Source organism: Glycine max, chromosome 3 (assembly GCF_000004515.6).
Source record: "Glycine max cultivar Williams 82 chromosome 3, Glycine_max_v4.0, whole genome shotgun sequence".
NCBI classification, from domain to species: domain Eukaryota; kingdom Viridiplantae; phylum Streptophyta; class Magnoliopsida; order Fabales; family Fabaceae; genus Glycine; species Glycine max.
Window position 1 is genome coordinate 7,785,519 of NC_016090.4, and position 26,516 is coordinate 7,812,034.

The 26,516-nt window shown below is 32.0% G+C and overlaps 3 protein-coding genes across 5 annotated transcripts; 1 reads left to right on the forward strand and 2 right to left on the reverse strand.

The window, feature by feature from the left end:
• Positions 1-5,602: 5,602 nt before the first annotated feature.
• Positions 5,603-8,347, reverse strand: LOC100790014 (protein trichome birefringence-like 3). Its single transcript, XM_006576460.4, has 6 exons — positions 8,098-8,347; positions 7,742-7,982; positions 7,452-7,623; positions 6,878-7,077; positions 6,513-6,671; positions 5,603-6,040 (listed from the first exon to the last, which is right to left on the reverse strand). The coding sequence occupies exons 1-6, from the start codon at positions 8,276-8,278 to the stop codon at positions 5,710-5,712; spliced, it is 1,284 nt and encodes a 427-aa protein (XP_006576523.1). The 5' UTR covers positions 8,279-8,347; the 3' UTR covers positions 5,603-5,709.
• A 5,653-nt stretch (positions 8,348-14,000) lies between these two features.
• LOC100792650 (bifunctional monothiol glutaredoxin-S16, chloroplastic) lies at positions 14,001-16,595 on the forward strand. The gene is made up of 2 exons (XM_003520381.5): positions 14,001-14,829; positions 15,879-16,595. The coding sequence occupies exons 1-2, from the start codon at positions 14,446-14,448 to the stop codon at positions 16,380-16,382; spliced, it is 888 nt and encodes a 295-aa protein (XP_003520429.1). The 5' UTR covers positions 14,001-14,445; the 3' UTR covers positions 16,383-16,595.
• Positions 16,596-19,619: 3,024 nt separating this feature from the next.
• Positions 19,620-24,253, reverse strand: LOC100125585 (acyl-CoA oxidase). 3 transcript variants are annotated; one of them, NM_001250062.3, is made up of 13 exons: positions 24,062-24,206; positions 23,062-23,166; positions 22,801-22,907; positions 22,599-22,676; positions 22,397-22,520; positions 22,209-22,282; positions 22,066-22,125; positions 21,807-21,916; positions 21,137-21,296; positions 20,656-20,732; positions 20,411-20,582; positions 20,192-20,284; positions 19,620-19,951 (listed from the first exon to the last, which is right to left on the reverse strand). In NM_001250062.3, the coding sequence occupies exons 1-13, from the start codon at positions 24,087-24,089 to the stop codon at positions 19,826-19,828; spliced, it is 1,314 nt and encodes a 437-aa protein (NP_001236991.3). In that variant the 5' UTR covers positions 24,090-24,206; the 3' UTR covers positions 19,620-19,825. The 3 variants fall into 3 exon arrangements, with proteins under 3 accessions (NP_001236991.3, XP_006576136.3, XP_040869682.1); XM_006576073.3 differs by having other exon boundaries at positions 19,690-19,951; positions 22,801-22,912; positions 24,062-24,215; XM_041013748.1 differs by having other exon boundaries at positions 19,690-19,951; positions 22,397-22,676; positions 24,062-24,253.
• Positions 24,254-26,516: the final 2,263 nt, after the last annotated feature.

Here is a 26,516-nt window from a genome sequence, read left to right on the forward strand (position 1 = left end):
TAAGACCGAAATTGAAAAAAAGTAGCTTCCTAGTTAAGTTAGATATTTTACACTAAATTTTGGTATAAAATTTCTTTTGAATAAAACTTTCAAGACATTAATCAATTCATTTCGAACTCAATTTTTAACTTAAATGAATTTTGTAATTAAATTCAGGTTCACTTAAAATTAATTAAATTTACAAACATTTAGAAGTCTTAGGGTTTTGGAGAAATAGTTTATGTGTTTTTGAATTTTGAGTAAGAGTGAAGTTGAATTATAGGCATTGGTTATTAATGAACTTAGCTGAAGTATACCGGAGGTAAATGAGCAACTTGATAAAAATCTTGTACTTCTCATCTTTTGTCCCCCAAACTGCTGGAAGCTTTATATATATGTGCTTTCCATATTTCCTGCCTTATCTAAGAATCTATTTACAATATATAATTTTGAAGTATATGTGATATTGATCGAGATGTTATTTCAGTACATAAGTTAGTATTTTTTTTATCACATAATTAATGTTTAGTTGTGACAAAAAAAATTCAATTTAACTGTTTTCTCTTTCATTTTCAATTCATCATGTTATCAGAAGTAAATCTGTATGTTATTTCTTTGCTGACAAATCCTATCTTTTCATAAAAACAAAAAGATTAAAATATGTGTGATCCTAATAAATGTTCAAATTTTATATTTATTTTTTAATATATTTTTTGTTTTTGTTCTCTAGTAAAATAATAAATTTTTTTTTATCTTTGACATTTTTTAGTACCTATTAAATTAACAAAATTTATGCTCACTTGTTCTTTAATAAAAAATTTCTGTTATTAGTCAACAAACAAACACAAAATTTAAATATTTATTAAGAATCATAAACATATTTTAATCAAAACAAAACTCATAAAAGCATAATTTCTAATAACCAAACAATAAAATCATGAATTACAAAAGATATCCAAACTAAAAAAAGAATGATTTCTTGAAAAAATTCTACCTAACTCCGATATTTTCTCAATATTTAAAAAAAATCACAATAAATCACCGATAATATTTCCTATCTCTCTCCTCCTATTATCTATCTTGCTTTCATGTGCTCTTTCTTGATTTTATGACTAATCGATTATATTAGCTAATTGTTCATGATATATATAATTAATTGGTTATTCTCTATTATTATTATTATTATTATTATTATTATTATTATTATTATTTTATTATTCTCTTTTAATGATTATTAATTGGATGTTGTGATTCAGTGTTGACTCATGTAATCTTTTTTATGTAATTTATTCTCTGTAGGTTACTATATATTGTTGCTATTGTGTTCGATCCATTCTTTATAAAATTATTTCCGCATAACGATAATTGGTTCTTTTATATTCTTTCCATGAACTAACTTTGGTTAATATCATGCATTAATTACCCGATATTTACGTAAAAACGATAATTTCAAAATTTTAGATTAAAAAATTGATGGAAGGACGAAACTTGATTTAAAACTAAACGGACTTAATTGATCTATAAACAGTTAAGAAACCAAAATTACAGATAATCCAAATTAAAATAAGTAAAAGTGTAATTAAACTTAAAGATTACAAAATAACGTGTAAACTGTAAAGGGAACCGGCTAGTTACTTACTCAATTAGTTAATTAGAGTTAGTTAATTGACATGTCATCAATGCTCTGCATGACAATTATACGTTTAATTGGCGCTCTTCCTGTATAACAAAAGCAATAATGAATAGATTTTTTTAGTATTAATATTTAGGCTGTTATAATTTTAACCTTGTTTAAATTTGATTCGTGATTTTAATTGGCTGCTTTATTATTTTTCCATATTTTAGTCTTCAGATTTTACAAATTTGTAATTTTTTTTGAATCCTTAATTTTGTATACATTTTATTTATGTTATTTTGGTCCAATTAAATCATAAATCTAACATATTTATTTAAGATATCAATAAAAAAATAACTTAATTAATTAAATAGAAAAAATAAAAAAGAAATAAACATATGAAGAGTAAATCAAAATTACATATTTTTTTTAATTTAAAGACTAAAATTAAAAAAAACAAAAAATTGAAAATAAAAAATTAAAAAAACTAAAATTATAATTTAATCAAATAATTATTTAAAATTTATTGTCATGTGAGATACATCTAATTTTGAAATTTTTTACAACACAAATAACTACTTTTGATGTAGTTATATTTAATTTCTTTTGTATAATAGTTATATTTACTTTCACGTGATTAGAATATATGATTAGGGGTGTTTGTGGGTCAGTTTTAATCGATTTTGATCAAATTTAGGACTCAATCCAATCAAATTTGATCGGTTCGGTTTGGTTCGATTTTTACAATTTTTGTTGATCCAACTCATCCCATTCATGAACGGTTTGGTTCGGTTCAGACTAACAGATTATCCATTTAAATTTGGTCTTTTCTTTTTCTTAGAACTACTATTTTATATCATGATTTTCAAATATCTAATACAATTAACACAATATTATCAAATGTTTGAAAGTAGTAAAATTGATTCATTTAGCACCATCAACATAATATTCTAAAATAGACCAATACAAATTAAAATAAAATATTATTCAACGAGATTTACTATAATATCCTGAAACACAGTTATTTCCTATAAACTAATTTCTTGCAACCAGATTTGCTATAACCATATTTGTTGCAAACAGATTTGCTAAAACAAATAAACAAAATATGATTCATTAATATTATAAACTTGATAAAAAAAATATGAAAAAAAGGTGAAACAAATAATAATGTACCTAATAGTAATACTTTAAGAAGTTTCAACACTATGTAGTCCCAACACTTGAAGTCCTAATGCTCATAGTATTTGAAGCCAAACCAAACAACTCTAAAAATTTAAGCATAACCCTATTAGCACAAAAACTAATTGATATTTGATACAAATATAAAAAATGAAATAAGAGATGTGTTCAATCTTTTCCGTTTCATTTATTTCAACTTGCAAGTCATTAACATTTTGCTTAGTAGATCTAAGCCAATTTTGGATAAAATTGAGAGCTTCAACAATAGTAGGACTCAAAGAACTACTAAATGCAGATTCAGATTATACAGTAGATACAGGAATAACCAATATATCTCTAGTCATACAAGAAAAAAATATAATATTTGGATGTTTTCAATTTCCACCAATTCAAAATGTCAAACTTAGTGTGATCATCTTCAACATCATCCTCCAAATCTAACTCATTTTTTTGCACCTCACATATGCATGAACTCCCTATTTAACGAAATATGCCGATTTCAAACACTCGTTGCTCTAGCTAAATATAAAATAGTCAAGTTATTAGCACTTGCATTATCCATTGCTACACAACAAACTTTTGAAATCCCTCTTTTAAACAATTCTCTAGGGTTATCTTTATGGTTTCACCTTTGTGGTAAAAAATCAAACAAAATTTCAATATTTTTTTTTATTCAACTCCCTCCCTTCATCAATGTAATGAGCTATCAGACACATGTAATTCATATTTTGAATTGGCGTCCAAGTATTTGTAGTAAGTGAAACCATTTGTTTATTTTCAGACAACACATGCTTCAACTTCTCATTTTAATCATTAAACACATGCATGCAATGTCTAGCAATAGTGATATGAGAAGGAATTTTAAATTTAGGTTGAGCATCTTCCATGAACTTCCTAAACCCTTCATTTTCAACAAAATTAAAGGCAAGTTCATCAATAGTTATCATCTTTGCAAGTGCTATTAGAGTCTGCTCTTGATTAAAATCAACAAGTTTCATACTAACTTTATTAGGGTCACTTTCACTATCACTTCCAAAAACAATTATCTTTTGCTTTTTATCAACCTGCCTATGTGGGTTTTTCTTACATTGTTGGAACACATGTTTGCTCAAGTTAGAGGTTCCATAGATAGAACTAGATGTTGCATACGATGCATTACATTACTTACAATAAGTCGTACCATCTTCCTTCTTAATAAAATGTTCCTAAACATTAAAAGGGGTCTAGCAGCTTTTTTTTTCCTTACATCTGGTTGTGCAAATTCAGGTTGTTGTCCTTGCCCTTATTGTGGTGGAGTTTCATGCTCTTGTGGTTGTGAAAGAGCTTTTGTCCTTTGTTGTGATGGACTTTCAGTATGACATGGAGAGAGTGCTAATGGGTGGAATGGAATTAAAGATGAATCATTGACTACTTTTCTTCTCCAATTGTCTCATTTGCAAATTCTAAAGAACCTACCCACAATAAAATGTTACACGGTTTATTTAATTCCAAAAGGCTCATGCTAACCACTAATGCCTAGATCCTCGAGAAAATCATTCTAAGAATCAAACTCAAAATAAATAAAACATCCAGATAAATCAATTCTAGAGAATAAAAAATATGCTACCGATCTGGAATCTAAGATCAAAAGGTTGTCGCTCAAGATAAAATAACTACATCTTGATATAAAAAAATACTAATATGGATAAATATTCATATCAACGCAATATATTTTTCCAAAAACTAAATTAGGGTTCGTGTAAATTAGACAAAATAAGCAAATTTTATCTAGACATCGAACATATCAACAAAAATGAATCTCAATAATCTAACTATAATAGTTACTTTGATACCACATAGAGTTTTAATAATATTTGTAAAAATAAGTGACGCGCACAACACATAATAAAAAGAGTTTTTAATTATGTTGGTTAGCGAAGAAAATTCGAGAATTAGAAGTGGATGTAAAGAAGCATGAACCATGATTTGTTGTGAAGTGAAGGGATTGTTACCTGAGAAAATAAAGCGGCATGACACCATAACGCACCGAGCGCGTGTTCTCCTTACAATCAGGATTTGGATGATTTTTGTAACTATTCAAAAATTAAGTTAAATTCAATTTTTAGTCCTCTATTAGAAAAAAAGAATTTTTGATTTTATCCCAACACGAGAAAATATTTTAAAATTAATTCTTGTTATATATAAAGAAAAAGCAGGATAATTTTATGAGTTATTTTTTAACGAAAGTATTTTTATATAAAAAATCTTCGACTAATGTTTTTTTTTGGATTATTCTTATCTCTTTCTATCCTTTCCATTTTTTTAAGTTTAATTTCAATATTTTTTTAAAATAATTTATCAATTGTTAAAATTAATCTTATATCACAATATAAGTTATTTATCATAAATTTTAATTATATAAAAAACATTTATCACAACGTGTTCTTGACTTTTTACTGTGACAAGGTGAATTTATCCTCAACTTATTAAATTGTTACTATTTTATTAAAAGTACTAAAAGAAATAATGCATTACTACACCTTCCTTAATTGTCAAATTATTTTTTTAAGTTTTTAATATATATATATATATATATATATATATATATATATATATATATATAATAAAATTAATATTTTAAGTACGAGTTCACGAATCGATTCAACGAATCAATAGATCTATAAATTTAAACTTGTGACCCAACTTTATCAATCAATCAAATTTGTTTGTGGGCTTCATTGAACTACCACACGCACAGGCATTTGTGATCCATGTATATATAAATCACAAAATTACTAGCAAAGGATGAATTAGGACACATGGCTTTACAAGGTTGACATCTTTATGTCATGAAAATGAACCAAAAGATGATATAAATGCTAAATGTGGTGGACACATGATTTTACATAATTGACATCTTCATGTCACTTAAAAAACAAAAGCACAGGTCCTTGTTACAACATCGCCAAAAATATTTGATTCCAAGTATCTGGAACTCCAGGCAAACACCAATGTATGCAATCTGCATTTAGTGGGTTAGCCCTTTCCTCCTCACTCAAAATTTTCCCCCCAGTTTCAGTGTAAACTGAGGAATGAGCATCAATCCTGTACTCTGAGATTTGCGTTATGTTGATGACATTCACAGGAACTTTCATTCTCTTCACCACTTTGGCCACCACACTCATCATGTCCTTGTTAGAGCCACTTCCCCAGTGATTCTTCTTCTTTACAGGCCTTGTCTCATTGAAACATTTGATACCATCCTTGTGGCCCCAGTCTGCGCTCCTGAAAACATATGACATTTGAATTCTTAGAATCATAATAAGATTTTATAGTTTTAATGTTCACTAAACTTCAGGATTTATGTAACATGCTTTGAAAACCTACTTGACATAAAAGTTGGTGTGTTTGGGGTGAGGTTTGCAAACTTCACTTTAGATGATATTTTTTTTTTCGAGAAGCCACTTTAGATGATATTGATTTTGAGTTATTATTATTTTTTGTTAAAATTGAATTTCAAATGAAATAATTTTTATTTGGAAAATTTATGAGTAGTGAGTGATTTTAGTCCACTCCAAAATGGGGTGGATAGAGAGGAGAAAAGGTAAAGAGAGAAAGTGATAAATGATGTGAGAGATAAAAAGAAAATGAGGTGAAAATGAGATGGAAAAAGGAATTTTGATATGTAAATTTTTATACTATTCTTAATTTATTATGGAATGCCAAAACTTGAAGTTTGAGAGAGAAAGAAACAAACTTTGTGTGTGCAGGGGACATGGTTGTGAAGAAGACCCGGGTTTTGTTTGGATCAATAGTTGAGTCAACCCAATTGGCCCACGTCCTCAAACCTAGTTTGTAAGCAACTGGTGTATCCAATTCTTCAAACCCTTCTTCTCCATTGGCAAATGAACCCCATCTGCAAGCAATTAATTAAGCTAAAGGTTAGGCATCATTTTCCTAATTTTAGTTAAAGATCAAATGTTGTCATAGACTGACTTTGGTAAATGAAAATGATCATGAACCAAAAATATGTTTGACTGAGACAATGATGATCCACCAAATATTTCTGTTTTTTATGGAATGTTTGAAGTTTGATGATAGCTAAGTTCAAAGAGAACTTACAGTGCTTTTAATCTAAGACCACTCATCCACCATACATAGGTGTTGAAAACTAGTATATCCACTCCTGTCCAGTTTTTGGCACGCTCCGTGATTTGATCCACTTTTATTATTCTCTTCTTTGGGTCTCCTATGATACGAATGTCAGTGTTGGACTCCACTAGAAATGGGGCCCAATAGAACTCTATGGTAGCATTATATTCCTAAATGAAACATACATAATAAAAGAATTAGCCTTGGTTCTTTAGTGTCTTTGATATCTAACATATAGCATCTTCCAATAGTTCAATTCAAAGAAATTTCTAGGAGTCCTCTTTTGAGTTTATTTGGTAATTACATGATTCAAAACCAGAACTTATGCTACGAACTATTTAAAAAATTTACATGATGTTACATAATGAACACTCTAAGAAAATTGTTACCCAAACCATTACATGTTTATGATCTCATTTAATATTTACATGACAAATGGTCAAATTGAGTTACATGTCATGTAGAGATTGAGAGGGACCATGATGATGGTGTACTATGTAATAATTTCTTTGCCATCTATTATTAGTTCTTATTGTGTCATTACCTTAGCTTTGAAGACCGAATGAACACGCCCCCTTTTCATTGACTTTTTCTTTTCAGGTATGATACCTTGTACCATACAGACAAAAGATTCCCACTGATTTCTTTGCAGTGAATCCCCTACGAATAATAGCCTCTTTCCTTGAAGCTTTTTGAGTGCTAGCTCTGGATTAAACCTACCAAATATATTTAGTAAGTTCAAAATGTGACTTACATGAGTAACACACTTACATACACCTCAATGAGAAAAAAAAAGTAGATGAATAAAACAAAATGTTGAAGTGTGACACTTACGGAGGCAAGGTGCAATCTTCTGGTTGCCACTCCCAATGGAGGTAATCAGAATCATTCCTTCCATTCTTGACACAAGAAAACTGCCTGTCTATGTATGGACAGCTTGTGTCTGAGTACAAAGGCTTCAATGAACTGTTAAACACCCATTTTCCATTTGCAACATTGCACTCTTCTGGGTCAAAATCGAACCTATCATCGATCCACGAGGCATTTGCAAACACTTCCTCAGATTTTTTATCATCTGTTGGACAATCACATAAGACATCATTGAATTAGAGCCAAATTGGAAAGAAACAAATCATATGCAAAGATTCTATGAGATATGGTTATGACATTTGTGAAGCTAATTAACTTACTAGACTTTGATTTGTTGTGCTTTCTAGGACATGTTTTGGACTTGAAAATGGAGCTGGAGTTAAGGAAACTTAGTCTCTCAGCATACAAGACTGCTATGAAGAGAAGAACACAGATTGTGGTGATAATGATTGGCAGAGGAAGCTTTCCTCTGGGAGGCTTCATTGTTCCTGAAGGTATCATGGGAATGAGGGTTAGAGAGGCTTAAAGCTAACCAAATGGGAAGGAAGAGTGTGAACTAATACACAGCACAACAGAATGATAGTGACATTGTTGAGACTTAAGAGGGTTTTAGTTAGCTTTTGGAGTAGGAGTGAAGTTAAAGCATAGTATGCTTTGGTTGTGAATAATCTATGTTGAAGGATATTGTCATATTTGAGTTTAAGAAATGACTTGGAAGGTTAACATCTTGAGCTTGTCTTATATGTCTATACATTGATTCAATCACTTTTCTTATGTAGGCCATGAGGAACATACATGTGGTGGGAGATGTGTATTATTAGAAGGTTTGTTGAATCTCTAGATCTCAAGTTCACACTCTTTTATGGCTTGTGTTTTAGCATGATTGCATATTTGTTCATACCTACGGGTAGATGTGATGTCGACAATATAGCCTAGAGAAATAACTATTCTTGTACATTATTTCTTCTTACTCAATATTTTCACATAATCTTTTTATTAGGGTGTGTTCTTCATATGCCCCATATTATACATGGTGAGTCTCTTGGACTAAATGAATTGAACCAATTCTTATGAAGAGTTTGAATGGACAACACAAAAATGTGAGAGTTGCGGCACGGTGTGTAGCAATTTGTCTTTCTCTATGTTCTATATATATTGACCTGAAGCCAGATATTTTTCTTAGGAAGTACAAACATTTGACAACATTCCGATTGTTTCACATAATTGTTTTGAAACACATGAAAAAGAGCTTCCTTTGCACTTTCCTCCTTTGTTAGGTGTCTAGTCATTTTATCCATTTTCAAAAGAGCCTAAAGTAATATAAAATGGATGGTTTTAAAATAGGAAATGAATGTTTCTCACTCACCATGTACTCCGGGTATAATTGATTTTCTTAAATCATAACGAATCAACGAAAAGGAGTCATCAAGGATTGGATATTATTTTGGGTTTAATATAATTTATATTTTTTTTAAAAAAAAAAAGTCATCAAGGATTGGTAATAATAATAACCAAAATTTTAAAAAGAATAAGAGAGATCACATGCACAAACAAACAAAAAAAGATTTATAGAGATTCATCAAATATATCTACTTCACCGGCAGTAAAGTGATTTTTTTTTCTTATTCATAAATACTGGAATTATAATAAAATATATAATATATGTGAACATTATCTTAAATTACATTTTTCCCGTCCATAATTACATTTTAAGATGAAGTTACATTGTAATCAAGTCGTTCATCCATATAACGCACCACAGAATGCTTGATATCATACCAGATAACATTTCAGAGAATCCTCATCCGATCCTTTTTTTTTCATGTTAAAAAATATAAAATAAAAAGTTTAATTTTTATGTACCTTCAGCTTAAAAATTGTTAACCAACAAAATATCGTGTTAGCTATAACTTTTAAGATAATTATAAAATTTAACAAACTTAAAATTAATAATTTATAGTTGAATGAGCGCATTTAATTAAATTATAAAATAAATTTGTTATATGTGCTTTTTTCAGCCTTAGAATTACAACCGCGGAACTTGTAATTGAAATTATGCAAAGGCGTGCCCATTTCCATGTCCTACCTATCAATTTCTCAGTATTTTCAATGGGGTCAAATCCTCTTTGAATTACAATTTTTCACGGTCTAATCAATTATACACCCCAAGTCCCATGAACTAATGAAGTGTTTAAAAGTAGGGTGTGAGAGTGACCTTCTTTCATGGGAAAGATGAATAGCTTGATGATATAAAATCTTCAAAAGGAAATGGACTCACCCTAATGCATTGTAGCAGTAAAAATTTCATCGCTAACCACCCAAGTTCTTGTCTTTAAAGATTACATAATTTAGATATAAACATTGCAAGTTAACAGAGTGGTTAGTAACCGAACCTCACATGAGCTGAACATCCCTTAAACTGACAACCACCACATTAAATAAAATTATCGCCTCAATCAACCATACAAAAATTGATTGGGCAACTGGCATGGAAGTTGACAACTACCAAAACTATCACTAATCAAATCATTATTCAAAACAAACGTTCAACATCATCCTTCATCATCGACTCATCACCAGCATTGTTCACAATCACAACTAGTACTTAAGGATGTCAAAGGGATCCCAAATCGATGAGTCAACTTAACTCATCATGAATCTGGGTCAGATTGGAAAAAAAAATATAAGTTTCACTAACAGAAAATGGATTCAACTCACTTAATTCAAGGGTTAAGTGGGTTCGAACTAGATTGGTCCGTTAAACCCATTTAAATAATAATTGATAAATAAACTAATAAATTAATAATAGATTGTGTATGTTGTTGAAATATAACTAAGACTAATGTTTGGATTTAAGACTTTGGGGTTTTAAGACTTTTGAATGATATTCTATGTATTTGAGAATTGAGTCATTTGATTTCAATGGTTATTTTCATGATTATATTATATGCTTAAATGGTTATTTACAACATTTATCTATTATTTGTATTTGTATTGGAATCATTGGAATGTTTTTGATTTAAAAAAATGTCACTAAAAAAAGAGAAAAAATGTTTTTAATTTTTAAATTTTTTTTTTTGGATTTTTTTATTATAAAAATTTAGTGAGCTAACCCACCAACCCGTGGGATGACAAGTCGGGCTGGTATTTTCATGGCTCATTTAAAAGTGAGTTGGGATGGTTCGGCTCATTTAAGTCTTAACTCGTGGTGGGTCAATCCATGTGGGCCAGGTTGATCCATTTTGACAGTCCTACTTATACTATAACACGATTGATTCAATACCTAAGAATTAATCAGGATTTGAATACTGAACCACTTGGTTAAGGACACAAATCTCTATCAGTTGTATCAACTGTTGTTGGTTTAATAACCCGTAACTTAAAACATGGATTTAACCTAATGTCCTTACATTGATTTTTCAACTACACATTAACTTTATTCCCTTGAATTTTCTCATTTTCTTACCTGGTCATTGCTATTTGCACTCCCCTAGTTGTTAATCCACTCCCTTTTTTGTTCTTTTTCCCAAAATACCCCCCTTTTTCAAATCTTGGGCTTGGTCAGATACTACAATATCTAGACAATAGGTCGTGAATTTTAAACCAAACCACTACGATTAGTATCCACCATTTTGCCTCCTCTTGGGTATTGGTAAATCGAATTTGAAACCAAACCTCTAGCCACAACTGCAATGTTTTTTTAGTATTCACTGTCAATAACCTTATATATAGTGGTGATCTTGAGCACGGTTAAGGTGAACGACTATTTAGGAGCTCATTTTTAGAGGGGCATCAAAATTTTGTCAAGATACTCAACAAAATTTAGTTTTGCTTGAGTGTTTTGACAAGATACTTAACAAAACCACTATGACAAAATTGTGCCAAGATCATCAAAGGTTAGTTTTTATTGTATATCTTGAAATAATCCAAACTATTTTTTTTCTTATCAGGGACATGCAAAAAAAATGAAAAGTATCTAGTGAAAAATCACATGGAAAAAAGCTATAGAGGATAGCAAAGAATGATGCTTATAAAAAGAAAATGAGAAGATGTTTATGGAACTTGAGGAGGTGGGGCGGAGAGGGTGGGGGAAAGGGGGTGCTTGAAGAATGGGGAAAGGGGATGGTGAGAGAGGGGTATAACAAAAATTTCACAAAAAAGGTGGTGAGAAGATCAAAATGAAGAGTGTGTGTGTGAATAACATAGGTCAAAATTCTTTCTTTCTCTTTCATTCCTTTTCGTTGGCACCTTTCTTGTACTATATATAGAATGTGTAATGTAACATCCATGATTGTTGATTTTTCGATGATTCTCACATTATGACACTTCACACGGTGGTACTTCACTCAATTCTTTGCTAGTTAGAATCCTTTCCAAGACCTTGACAATCTGCTTCTCTTGTTTCCAAGATCAATGATTGTCCCCACAAACTAACACGAGACTTTTCAGTGGACTTTTTTCTTACTCACATGCTTTCTAATAAACTTTCCAAAAAGTTACCCATATCATAGGTAGGGGTGGATAAACGGACCCAGGTCCATGGACTGGCCTGCGGTTTGCGAGGGTTACGGACCAATTTTTTTAAACGGTCCATGGTTATGTCATATTTTTGGGTCTGCCCCGCTTAACTCGTGAACTATGCGAGTTTGGCCCGCGGGGTCCACGAGTTGCCCGCAGCCCGCATTAGGTTTGATTTGTGTGACCCTGACCCAATTATATTAGGTTTGATTTTCTCTTTTTCACTTTAAATCCTTTTAAAATAACAGAAATATATTAGATAAGATAAAGATTTAAAGATAAAAATAAAAGATTTAAATTAAAAGATAATAAAGATAAAAAAGGATAAGATAAGAAAAATAAAAGATTAAGATAAAAAAGATAAGTGATAGCATGCTAAAAATCTTCCTTTTTGATATTTTTTTTTTATCTTTTTTTCTTTTAACCTATCCTTTTCATATATGCAAGCCATAAATAATAAAAATATCAATTCTTATCATTTAAGCTAAAAATAATTGTTAAATAAATATTTTTAAAGATATTTCAATATATTTTTATTATAAAAAATGGCTCACATCATATTTAGCAATTATCATTGTAGCAGGCTAAGAACACTTTTTCTCCTCACATTTTTATCCATCACGCAGTCACGCACGCGCGCAAGTCATACGACTATTTCCCTTACAAGGAAAACAAAACACGACTCACACTCACGCAGTCACGCGACACACCACAACGGCTCAGCCTCGATCCACCACCGCGCCATCATGTTTGTACTCTTAAATGTATAGATGGAGAAGACTCAAACTACTTCAAATATGGAATCATTTGTTATTGGAAATGTTTAAATTTCATATTTTAGATTTATTGCTTGGATTTTCTTTTGTTAAGACATTATTTATTTTATTGATGTAATTGACTAATTATTGAGATTTTATTTACATCTGTATTGAACTTAATTTGATTGTATTATATTTTTATTAAAATTGAAATTCTTTTAAAACTAGGCCCGCAGACTGGCCCTTTTGACCCACGGGGTCCGCGGAGTGGGGACGGACCAATTTATTTGGTCCATGTAAGAAGCGGGGTGGACTGGCCCGGTCCGTTGCCAATGCGAGCTTATGTGGGCGGGCCTTACGCGGGACGGGCCAGCCCGCTTACCCACCCCTACTCATAAGTACTCCAAGTCAAACACACTTAATTGTGGAGTTCTTAACTGATAAGGCTACCGAAAAGTATATGCATCTTGTTGGTATATATAATACAAATTAATTCCTTTAAGTCATCATCAATTGTATAGTCTCATATCTACATAGCCTTTGGACCCCTCTCGATTTTTTGTGTGATTTGTCAGGATGTTACATGCCCACCAGCTTCCACTTGGTTAATCCTCGAACCAGACCATATTGGAAGAGATATTTTCTCTCATAAAATTTTGTAATGTCCCTAATTCTCAATTTCTTGGCGGCTCTCACACTACGACACTTCACATGTGACACTTTACTCAACTCCTTGTTTGGTTAGAACCCTCTATCAGTCAAAATCCTATGTAGGTAGCTCTTTTCGAGACCTCGACAATTTGCTTCAGTTGCTTTCAAGATCAATGATTGTTTCCATAAACCATGAAAATTAAGTTGCTTTCTAGAATTTCTTAAAAGTAAAAGTATGGAAACTATTTTCAAGACATTTACTTATATCTAAACATGAAAATGTTAACAACACTTTTTTTTTATACTCTCTTTCTAAGATTCTCCCTATAATTTGGTGAAGCGTAATGGAAGTTACCAATTTTGGTGGCCTCACTTCTAAATTAGGTGAGAAAATTATTAAATGAAAAGTGACACCTACTCAAATTAGTGATTTGCAATAAATTTTTACAAATTATAGTGTGTTAGAAAGAGAAGGTTAGAGAGAGTGTCACTGACCATCCTCCATAAACATATGTCTTCGAAATTAGTTTTCAAAAAGGATATTCTTTACAAGAAAAAAAAATACAAAAATGCAAAAAGAGAATGCAAGGAAAAAAAAGTTTGCAAATAGAATCCCAAAAAATATTGGGCTTTGGCCCAAATTGTATCTTTTTTTATTTTTGAGGCAACACTCACTCAAACAAACGCTGAAACGAAACAGATAGCTGCTTCTTTCTCTCACGCAACCGTCGTCGTTCATCAATGGCTACACTCAACCTCTCTTCGTTGCAAGCTCTCGCCTTCCATCGTTTATCCTCTTCTTTTCCCCAAAGTACCCCTACCCTTTCCTTCAATTTCCAACCAAAACCCTTCGCTAACCCGCGCCCAATTTCTCTGAAACCCTACGTTTCCGAGAAACCTCGCGCGCGCGTGGTGGCGCTGGCCGTGAAGAGCCTCGGCGAAACGGAGGCGGTGGCGGTTTCGCCGGAAGATGGCCAATCCGCCGGAGAACTGCCGTCTGGATCCGGCGTCTACGCCGTGTACGACACGAACGGCGACGTTCAGTTCATCGGTTTGTCGCGGAACATTGCCGCGAGCGTTGCCGCGCACTGGAAATCGGTGCCGGAGCTTTGCGGTTCCGTCAAGGTGAGGGCTTTTTGGTTTTATCTGGTTTTGGTTAGTGAAAAAAAAAATTATTGCTTGGAGAATGATTCGTTTTGTGTGGTGCAACCTTGGGTTGTTGGATTATTGATTTTTTTAAAACTTAAATTTACAACCTTATGTTAATATATCAATTTTTTTTAAAATTATTAGGAATGAAATCGTGGACTAAAGAAATAGAGAATCCATGCATGGTACATGTGGTTTTCTAAATCTTGCTTGTAGAAAAATTTTCACTCTGATTTACTAGTTTGGTCCTTCCACTGTTTCTATGAAGCACACTTATCTTCCCCCATCCCTTTTCACTCTTCATTTCCTTTCTTGGTTTATAATTTTAGTGCTTTGCGGTAATAAAAAGACATTTTTCATCATTGAATGGAGCATCTTCTACATGAACATGATCTTTTAAAATGTGCTAGCTCAAGATTTATTTAAACCCTCATAAAACAATGCTTGAGAATGTGGATCTTCCTTGTACAATTGGATGGCTCTACTAGAAACTATTAGTTTATACATTGTAACATTGTGCTATTCTTTTTTCCATTCTTGTGGTCGGGATGAGGTTAGTTTTGATCCAACCTTATGATAGAACTTCGATGAGGTTCTCCAATGATGTTTAGATATTTTATACCATGACCAATGCCATCTCAATATATTGTTGTACTTTTTCTCCTAATGAGTTATGTGCTTTGAGAAAGGTGATTTACTCACGTCATTACACTACTTGGGTTAAAGAAATGGAAAACCCGTCTAATGTTCAAAGTAATAATCTTAATCATAATTCACTATCCATGTGTTCTTTAAAATGATTTGAAACAATGTAGAAAAAAAGCAGTTAAAGCACTGATGACAAACAGTATAGGAAGTGATATAATCTCCTGAAAACTCCTCTTTCTTTCTTTTTTAAATACATCACAATAACTTGCTCTGTTACATGCATTGACTTTAATCTAATTAGGATCACTATTCTCCAGATTTCCAGTGATAATACTTTCCTGATGGTGTGTTTTTCTTGGTAAAATTGTCTGCTGTAGGCTGGGGTAGTGGATGAACCAGACAGAGAAACTCTAACCCAAGCATGGAAGTCTTGGATGGAAGAATACATAAAAGTTAGTGGAAAAGTTCCACCTGGCAATGAATCAGGAAATGCCACTTGGGTCAGGCAGCCACCTAAACGGAAGCCTGATCTTCGATTAACGCCCGGTCACCACATGCAATTGACCGTCCCTCTTGAGAACCTCATTGATGCGTTGGTGAAAGAGAACAAGGTAGTGGCATTCATTAAGGGCCCTAGAAGTGCACCATTATGTGGATTCTCACAGAGAGTAATAGCCATTCTTGAAAATGAAGGAGTAGATTATGAGAGTGTAAATGTGCTGGATGAAGAGTATAACTACGGATTGAGGGAAACACTTAAAAAATACAGCAATTGGCCAACATTCCCTCAGATTTTTGTGGATGGTGAACTGGTTGGGGGTTGTGATATATTGACCTCAATGTATGAGAAAGGTGAACTTGCTAGCTTGCTCAAAAAATAATTGTGCAAGTTACCTGCATTTAGGCATTCTTTTGAAGTTGGGGGATAGGAGTAGAGAATGGAGAGTGAGGGAAGGGTGTAATGCATTCAAGGTCATTTCAACTCTGTTGTATGAATTAATCTTTTAGATCCAAGGGGAGAAAAGAAACAAAAGAAAAAATTAGTTATGTATATTTGATTTTTATCATAGTACAAAATGGTTCTTTTTCATTCACGGTATGTGCATCAATCTGATTTTCATTTTATCCAGGACTTTGAAAGAGCAATGGGACCCTGGTGGGCATTAGTGATTTGCTTTCAAACTGATGTGTGCTGCTCACGTGTAGTATGTTACTAAGATAGAGAGATCTTGATCTAACATATCTGCAGATGATTAATGCTTCAAACACTATGAACTTGTTCGGATATTTTTTTGATGAGTATAGTTGTACAGGAAAAGAAAATAAGAAAACAAAATTAATTGACCTTCTCTACAAGATACCTTCAGGAGGAAAGAGTGTAAAGTAAATCACACGACACACCTAATATGTTTGTTGTAAAGCGATTATCTTTGAGTTGATGGTACGAGATTTTTAAATAACTAAAAGTTTCCATATTTTATCCTTTATAATTAATACAAAAGACAATCATTTCAATTTTTAGATTTTGGTTCTTGAAAGTGTAACGTGTTGTCGTGTTAATCCCTAAACCGAAAGAAATGGCGAAAAAGTTTCTGAAACTGAATTCTGCATGTCACATTAATTTAAAATTGTTTTCATCCTCTATGTCCTTACTTCGTCCTCATGCATAATAAGGAAATTGTCGATCCCAACACTCTTCTAAGGAATTCGAGAATGGAGTTACGAACTGTGGTGGATACTGTTCGAGTCTATGATAATATGATGCAGTGGTAGTATCTTGTTCCTTATTCAGTGAAAAATTCAGTACTTACATCTCAAGAACCTGTTGCCAAACAATCAATTCGGATTATAATACATAAAGATTATAATTTTCAAATCAAATTCCATTAGCCATCAATGATGTTTATTGTCTGTAAAGTGGCAATCTTTACAGACAATAAACAAAAAACAGTAATTAGGGGGAGTGTTTAGTGAGTTTGAAAAGCTTGTTAAGGAGGGTATCAAGAAGAATTATATTAATAAACTTTTCAGAAAAATTTAACCAGTTTAGAACTATTTTCTGTTACACAATAATAGTACGTAGTTATTATATCCTAGCACCCTCCTCAAGCCGGAGAGTGTATATATAGATAGCACTCCCCGCTTGGCAACAACTGCTGAAATGGAGAGAAGTCTAGGGGCTTTGTAAAAAGTACTGCAAGCTGATTTGATGAAGAATTTGAGAATTTAGAATAGATGAAAAGATGAGACTAAAGGTTCTCATGAACTATATGACAATTGAGGGTGGATTAACTATCACAGTAAGGAAAAGTGAGGGTGATAAGGGGAACCATGAGGTCTTGGAGAAAGTAGGTTGTGGAAGCTAGAGCTCAATATTCGGCCTCAGAGGAAGATTGCGCTACTATAGTTTGTTTCTTTAGGATTTCCAGGAAATCAAGGAGGAACCTAGAAAAATACAAAATCCTATAATGGAGCAACAAGAAACAGGACAGATGGCCCAATCAAAATCAGCCGGGAAGAATAAGGGTGTGTTTGGTTTGATGTTAGGTTGAACGGACACACATTCTCATACACGTTTTGTGAGAAGTGGAATTCCTAGTTTTTTATTCAACAGGCCTCCAAGCGGAAAATCAAACACGCACTAAACCATGTGCTGGTGGTGCTGGGTAGCTGCCTCATATTGATGAATAGTAGGAGCTTGCATAAACTGACTCAAAGTATGTACGACAAAACTGATGTGAGGCCTTGTGGTGTTGAGGTACTAGAGGCGCCCAATTAATCTTCTGAATGAAGCAAGATCATGAGAGAACGCATCAGTGACATGTAGTAGTTTATTGAAGAGAGGAAGACAACTTGGCAAATCACTGAAGACTAGGTTGTTTTAAGCCATGCAATGATTTGGCACGTAGAAGTGAGGCCCAGAGGCAGCTCCAAACTTCCTCATGTAAATCACCGTGAAGAAAAGAAAGGCATTATCCACATCTAACTATTGTAAATGCCAATTCTGAATGGCAGAAAGAGCAAGGAGAAGGCGCACAAGTTATAAGCTTTGCCACAGGGAGAAAGATGTCCAAAAAATGAAAAAATAAAAAATAAAAAATAAAAAATCAACTCCCTCTTGTTGTGTGTAACCCTTGGCCACAAGCCTAGCTTTGTAACTTTCGATGGCGCCATTAACACAATGTTTGATGTGATAAACCCACCTATAACCAATTGAAACTTAGCTTGGGGAAAATCAGTTAGATACGAAGTATGATTTGCTTCAAGAGTATGTAATTCATCCTTCATAGCTTTTATTAATACAGTTTCATACTTAACAGCTTATGCATATGTTTTGGGTTCAGAAATTTTTGAAATGGCTAAGGTATATATTTGAGATGACTAGGAGACAAATGATGATAGGACAGAACAGTGGATAAAGAATATAAAGCAGTACCTGAAGTAGAAGAAAGGAACCTGCTGAGTTGAGAAGATTGCATGTAGTGAAAAATGAAAATCCTTGAGTAGATGGACTCACGGGTGCCCACGAACTCCCATTTTTGCCAAGGCATTATTTTCTGTAGGCTAAAATTAATAACAAATTAAACCCTTTTTGCTGATGGAAACTTGAGAGTATATATTGTCAACAATTATATTTCTTTTCATTTTTCCTGGGCTAACATTTTTCTTAGCTTTAAGTTTTACTGTCTTTAAATTTATAAGAGATAGTGAATGCCAGTGTCGTCCAGGGGCTTCTTTAATGCTTTCTAAAAAGGGAATCAAGTTAAGCATATGAAAGTATCATGACAGCTCTCGTCCTTGTTAATCTTGTATATACACTAGTATTCAATCTGTGCATTGAGAAATATAACTTTGACATCTTAAAATAATACCATTGCATATTTGTAAGTTCAATAAAAAGAAAATCTTCGTTCAAACACGGTTAAGAGCCAGGTTGATTGTGGCTTGCTTCCCCTACATTGACGGAGACATGGAAATAAATTCTTTTTAGTCGACCGTTCAAGAGATTAGGATATTGATATCATATACGCTTGTTTTTCTCTTTTGGTGCACAGTGAAAACATCATATACGTCTTATAATTTCTATAGCACAATGCCCCCACAACAAAGAATAGATGTAAATGTGAAAAAATATCTGGATTCAAGAACGCTAATTTTTTTCTCATTCTGTTGCCATCAACACGAGCATTTGTATAATTATTAAATTAAATGCTTCTCATTTCTCAAAATACAAAACATTAACCAATACACAGTCACAGTCACATGCCATACATTGAAGTTGCCTAATGGAGTCTACAAAAGGAGCATGTAATGTGTTTCACTTTTACAATCGACTTCTTTGAGCAACTGGCTTAAAGCTGGCAAAACCAGTAACTTCTCTACCTGTAACCAAGGTGTTAATGTCATACGTGCCTTCGTAGGTATAGATGGGTTCTAAATCACAGAATGCCTGCAACAGAAGAAAAGAAAAACAAAATTAATGTTATAAAATATGTTGGGCTAAATTAGGTTATAAATTATATATAACTGCCATGACTACAGAATAAAACAAAGATCATTAGAGCATTGTACTTAGCCCTCAATGCTAGACAATCCATACTCATCAACATACCACCAAATTACCCAGTTTTAATCTTTGATCAAATTTGAGGTTCCACAGAAGAAATCTTGAATTAAGAATTAAACATACCTTCGCCACAAGGAAATCGGCCAAAATTCCATTGCCACCTAGCAACTCTCGCCCCAAAGCAGCTGTTTCTCGTGCTCTCAAAGTGATCCATGACTGAAAGGTGATGACAAAATTCATTAGCATACATCTACCATAATGAATAGTTACAAGTAGTATTACTTGAATTTGGTTTTAAGAAAGAAAGCCGGGGTTACAACTATGACATAAGTTAGAAACTACCTTTCCCAAGCTAGCTTGACCTGGAGTCATTTTACCACTCTCATACAATTTGCAGAGGCGCCAACCAACAAGTATCATAGCTTGAATATTACCAAGCATCTGAACAAGTTTCTGCTGGCTGATTTGGAAAGCTGCTAATGGTGCTCCAAATTGTTTCCTCTCCATTAGGTACCTATTGATCAATACAGGTTCAGAAATATTTGCAGTGAAAATGTAAGTATGATAACATTCTAATTAAGCAATACCTGTGACACATATCGTAGATGCCCATCGATATACCAATGGGTTGCCAAGCAACCATTACGCGTGAAACAGCAAGTACCTGTTTTAAGAGTGTTAAACAAATAAGCAATGGTAATGATGTAAATCAAGACATGTGCATGACAGATGACAAACACATATTAAAAAATTAACTGATGCAATCAAGATTGACGCAAGGATAGTAATTGCATCTAGGTTCTTAACCAGATTTGTCCTATCTCTGCATCAAACAGAACAATGAGGACGGAAGACACAGATTGGTGGAATTTAAAGTTTCCTTGAATAAAACAAAACAGTTGTTAAAATGAGAACTGAGGACACACCAACCCAAGATTGATATATCACATATCTACTGCTTCATCAGGTAATAGAATTTTTATCAACAACGACCAACTGAAAGCAATTTTGTTGATTTCATATTGATTTATTGAAAGAACAATAAAGAAACACCACACATGGCCCTACCTTGTTTGTGTCCTGAAAAGAGTTTACTCCTGCAATTCTGTCCTCGTCAGGGACAAAAACTTTCCTCATAACAATGTCTCCATTTTGTACAATCCTGAGTCCAATTTTATTCTCTATTTTTGTGACTGTTAAACCAGGAGCATCCTTTTTAATAATAAATCTGAAATAGCAAGTACAAGGAAAATATGTAAATAGAATATTACTTATGAAGCAGGACACAATAGGATCACAGTAAATAGAAGCTTGGAGAGGAGAGAGAGAGAGAGTATGCGTGTGTATCTTAACATGTTATTATCATTACTACCTAGTACCTTAAACTTTCATTTTGACCAAAAGGCATTCTTTACTGTCTATTGTGTAACCATAAATAGAAAGAATTCACTCTTCATTGATCATTGTGTATTGTGTGAATTCTATATGCCATAGAAGGCACACATGTGGTCAGACTAAAATTTCACCACATCAAAATATATGTCAGTTATTGTATTCATTTCCCCCACTTTTTTCTTTTCCCTTTTGGGAAGCAGTGCAATGGTATAAAAAAAGTCCATAAAATTTCAATAAATAACTTGATTGCTTTGGCATTTAGATGAGCCAGTATATTACAACTAAGCTAACATTTTATATACAAGCATGCAAAGACTAAATAACAAAAGGACTCATCCCATACCCATTTATCTGATTAGCTGATGCATTCCTAGCAAAGACAACCAAAACATCAGCAAATGTACTGTTTCCTATCCACCGCTTTTGACCCTCCAGGATCCAACCTCCCTCCACCTGATCATTTCAAATCAAAGCAAGACCATAATATCAGCACTACTGAACTTTGGAACAATTGAGCACATAAAAATATGACTGATTAACAAAACAAACAAGGTAAAAAGAATCAAAGCAAATAGTAGTTAAGGTCCACATAAGTAAAGCACCTTTGTGGCAGTGGTCTTCAAAGCACTAGCATCACTTCCATAGTCAGGTTCGGTCAAAGCCTGATGTTAAGAAAATAATCCATTTCAGAAGTGGTTCTTCAGCAAAAACATAAAATAACACAATGCCTAGAAAATCAACTAACCCAACATGCTACAGTTTGCAATTGTGCCAAAGAAGGCAGATACTTTTGCTTCTGAGCTTCTGATCCACATAATGCTAAACTTGACAGTCAAAGTTATAAAATATCAGGAACTATTAACATCATATCATCTAATACAAATGGAACAAAATTTAGGGAATTATTTACAAGAAATGAAACAAGGTTATTACCAATAGTGAGCATTGCCAAGGATGAATGGACCAAAATAAAAGTTGAACAACTTGCATCAACTCTTGCAACTTCTGCCACAGCTATAGCACTTCCAGTGATAGAAAGACCAGGACAACCATAATCCTGAGAATCAGAGCTAGCTAAGAACTCCATAGACCATAAAATATCTAAACAACAGAGGAAAATATCCATAGAGAGAACCTTGATTGTGCCACCAGCAATGCGCAACGCACCAAGCTTTGGAATAACATGAAATGGAAACTTGGCCTTCTCCCAGTACTGAGAAGAAAAAAAAATTGCATGATGATGGGATTGAAAGAAAGAAAAAAGATAACATTATGGGAGAATAATTTCACATCGTAATTGTTTCCATCCAAGTAGTAACAGCATCACAAATACATGCCTCGGTCATTATTGGAGCAATTTCTTTTTCCATACACTCTCTTACTTTCTTCCTAATGGCTTGCTCCTCTGTTGTCAATAAGTTGTCCAATTGAAAATAATCTGAAGCTGTACTTTTCAAACATCAAGACATAAAAATGAAAGTGAATTCCTGAAGCATATCTTGTTTAACTCAAAATATTAAACAAATATATATATCTGCTTGCCAAGTAATGCACATGTTACTTGTAGCATGTCCTAAATAATCAAAGAAATTTCTTACCACAAGGAGGAAACGTTGATGCTGGTGTTGCTTGTGGAAATGCAGCAGAAACATCTAGTGGTGGAGAATAAAAATACGAAGGCATTGCATTTTGGACAGAACCATCTGCACAAACCAAAGCATTCATTAAAATGCACAGTACAACAGCTTAATAAAATTATTACATTTAGTAATAAGTGCTAGAAAAATTCAACCAATAATAGCACATATTAATTACCACATGTGATGATTGAATTCACAATATCAATTGCGTATTAGAAGACAAGAATAAACAAATTACTGGAGCAAATAATAACAAAATAGTAACATGTTTGACTGACTCTTTCAGTTCCAGGTAAAACAAGAACTGTGCACCCAGTGATCAAACATTGCACCAAGGACAGATCCTTGAATAAACCCATTACTAATTAAATGTTAACACTATTAATACAGTAGAGATCGTAACATCAAATAAATAAGAATTAATATTGTGTCAGTCAACCAAGCTAAGAATACTGATCAATATCTTCTAAACAACACTGATCGCTTCTAAACAACTCAAATAAATAAATAAAAACTCAAGTACTTGCAGCAAAGAACGTAATGCTTCACTAAATCACAACGACACTTCAATTTTCTCATATATTAATAGTATAGTTCAAGCAGTAAACAAAGCAATATGAAAAATACAGAAGAAGAAAAAACTAGCAATAGCTAATCCTTCTCGAATCAAAGAGGGCTTGATTATGCTTTTAGATTTCCGTTTCAAGTAGGAAATAGTGTATTCGTATATCATGGTAACAATAAAGGAACAAAATTGTACAACAACAACAAGTCAACAACAATAATACTCAATTAATCTCCTGAAGCGGATTCCTAGTGTATTCTTAACAACTGGATTCAAAAATCAAACTAGAAAATCAATCTCCGTGAAGTTTGAATTGAACGCAATGATTGAATGAAACGAACGAAATCAAAGAGTGACAGCAAATAAAATTGGGAAGGTGAAGAAAGAACGGACCTGGATTCTTGGAAGAGTTGATCGCCATGGTTGGAGAGAGGGATCGAATAAAGGGAGTGTGTGTAAATTAGGGTTCAGAGAGAAAGAGCGCTGCGAAGGTAAACGTGAAAGCCAAGTGGTAGATGGAGAAGAAACTGGGCAGTATGGTATGGTAGGAAGGAAGGAGGGTATTTTAATAAAAAGCACGACGGAAAGGCACGCAAAATAAGGTGATAACTACAAGTTTGTAGATAGTCGTAAAATAAAAAAGATTACTAGTTTCCACATCAGCAAAATAATATGATGTTGATGATTAACATGAAGATTGAGGAACGATATTTAGGAGTCGACTCAGCCTAAAAAATTAAGGGGCCAAAATATAATTCAGATTATTTTGTAATTAAAAAAATTAACTATTTTTTTTTATAAATTTTTTATACAATTTAATATTTTTTTTCAAAATTTATATAATTATGTTTAGTTTCATAAATTTAAAATTATACTTATACATTTAACGACAAAATTAGATTGGAAAGAAAAACAATGACATTAGAGAAAAAATCATTATTAGCGTGAATTAAAGTTATCAATTTTTTATCTAATGTAAGTTTATCTCAGACAAAGTAATATGAATCCAAAAAAAAAAAAACTTAGAACATCAAGATTCTTTGACATTTTTTTGACTTTGTAGATTCATATAAGAAAGATTAATTATAAATAACATTTTTTTTAATTTTTTTCAAATCAATTATAACCAAATCCATATAAAAGAAAGGATAATAAAGTCATTTGGTTACAAAGGTAAATATTTATAATCTTTGAAATAATAATAACATATTATAAAAGGAAAAACATTAAATAAATAAATAAATAAATAATATCGAATATTTTTTTAAAGAAGGAAAAATATTATTATTTCAACGATGAAAACTATAAAAGAAAATTAGTATTTATAAAAAAATAGTATATATGTCTAAAAAGAAGAAAAATCATTATTTTGTAATGAATATTAAAAAAAGAGAGTAAAATATTTTGTCAAGATATAAAATAAAATAGATAATTAATACTTAAATACCACTATTCTTATAATAAAAGTTTTCAAATAAAAATAATTAATTATTAAAATATTATATTACATATGTATTATAAAAATTAGAATTAACCCCTCTCCTCCCATACACGTACGTATGCCCCTGACTATATATTCAGAAAGAAAAACTCATGCACGCTGTGCCAGAATGAATAATTCTAACCCAATGAATTAAAGAATGATTTATTGAATTAACCACAGTCAGTGAGGGAGATTAATTTATAACACAATAGATTGGAATACTTTCGATTTTTGACTCAAAACCAAAAAACACTATATATAATTAATTCACATAAAATATAAAAAAAATAATGGGCTAGATGTTATAAGTTGAAAGTGTTTATTGGCTCATTAATAACTAATTTTTGTCTAAAAAATTTTATCTAAAAATTTGACTGACTATTTTTCAATAAAGTCGCTTTTCTTTAATCATATTTATATTCACTAAGACTTAAATTAAAATTATATTACAAGAATTTGAACTCAATTCTACTTGCACCAATGTATAATTGATATAACTACATCAATTAAAGAAACTTGATTGTAATAATAAATTTATTAATAAATTACATTTTTTTAAAATTATTAAAATTGATTATCTCACTTTTCTATTTAATTCATTAATTTGAAATGACAAAGTAGTTATTATACAATTTATCTTATTATTTTTTTATTAGTTTTCCAGAATCTTCACACGAGGAAAAAAGGTTCTTGTTAATTTATAATACTTATTATTTATTATTTATAAATTAAAAAAATTATACGATGATTAAGAGTATCCTAATAAAAATAAAATAATATAATTGATCATTTGGAGAAAATTCAGTAAAAAAAATCATTGGGAAAAATTCTATGCAAAAGAATTAACAAAATTCTGGAAAAAAAAAAATCTTATATAGAGTAACCAAGATATCCGAATCAGTGCAGCAGCGGGCTGATAAGCATATAGCAAAGGCAATCATTTGGACAAAAATTAGTACAGATCTTTGGGACATTGACATAAAAGGAAAATAGAAATTAAAAAGAATAAATATAATAGAGAATTATTCTCTGTTTTATTATATATATATATATATATATATATATATATATATATATATATATATATATATATATATATATATATATATATTCTTTTACTAAATAAGTTTTGAGAGTCGCACACAATTTGGTGGGCCATAATTTCCATCAATTCACGACCTTTCTTCTGATTATTGAGTCAATAAGATAAAGATGAACATATAAAATATATGTATAGATGTATCAAGCTGAGTAATTTCTTTTGTCGTTTTGGTGCTCAATTTAATATAAACATTTAGTTTAGCAAAGCAAATAAAATATTAATAGGATAGAATTTACTAATTCAGCGAGTTAACAGTGAAAATA

What these genes read in the sequence shown, in the direction of transcription:
- LOC100792650 (XM_003520381.5), top strand. Translation starts at nt 14,446, where the DNA reads ATGGCTACACTCAACCTCTCTTCGTTGCAAGCTCTCGCCTTCCATCGT. An exon ending in AGCTTTGCGGTTCCGTCAAG is followed by an intron (nt 14,830 to 15,878) that starts GTGAGGGCTTTT and finishes TGTCTGCTGTAG; the next exon opens with GCTGGGGTAGTGGATGAACC.
- LOC100790014 (XM_006576460.4), bottom strand. Translation starts at nt 8,278, where the DNA reads ATGATACCTTCAGGAACAATGAAGCCTCCCAGAGGAAAGCTTCCTCTG. An exon ending in GGTCTTAGATTAAAAGCACT is followed by an intron (nt 6,672 to 6,877) that starts GTAAGTTCTCTT and finishes AATTGCTTGCAG; the next exon opens with ATGGGGTTCATTTGCCAATG. An exon ending in ATGTCCCCTGCACACACAAA is followed by an intron (nt 6,041 to 6,512) that starts GTTTGTTTCTTT and finishes ATATGTTTTCAG; the next exon opens with GAGCGCAGACTGGGGCCACA.
- LOC100125585 (XM_041013748.1), bottom strand. Translation starts at nt 24,089, where the DNA reads ATGGCGATCAACTCTTCCAAGAATCCAG. An exon ending in TGAAGACCACTGCCACAAAG is followed by an intron (nt 21,917 to 22,065) that starts GTGCTTTACTTA and finishes TGAAATGATCAG; the next exon opens with GTGGAGGGAGGTTGGATCCT. An exon ending in CTTTTCAGGACACAAACAAG is followed by an intron (nt 20,733 to 21,136) that starts GTAGGGCCATGT and finishes CTCTTAAAACAG; the next exon opens with GTACTTGCTGTTTCACGCGT.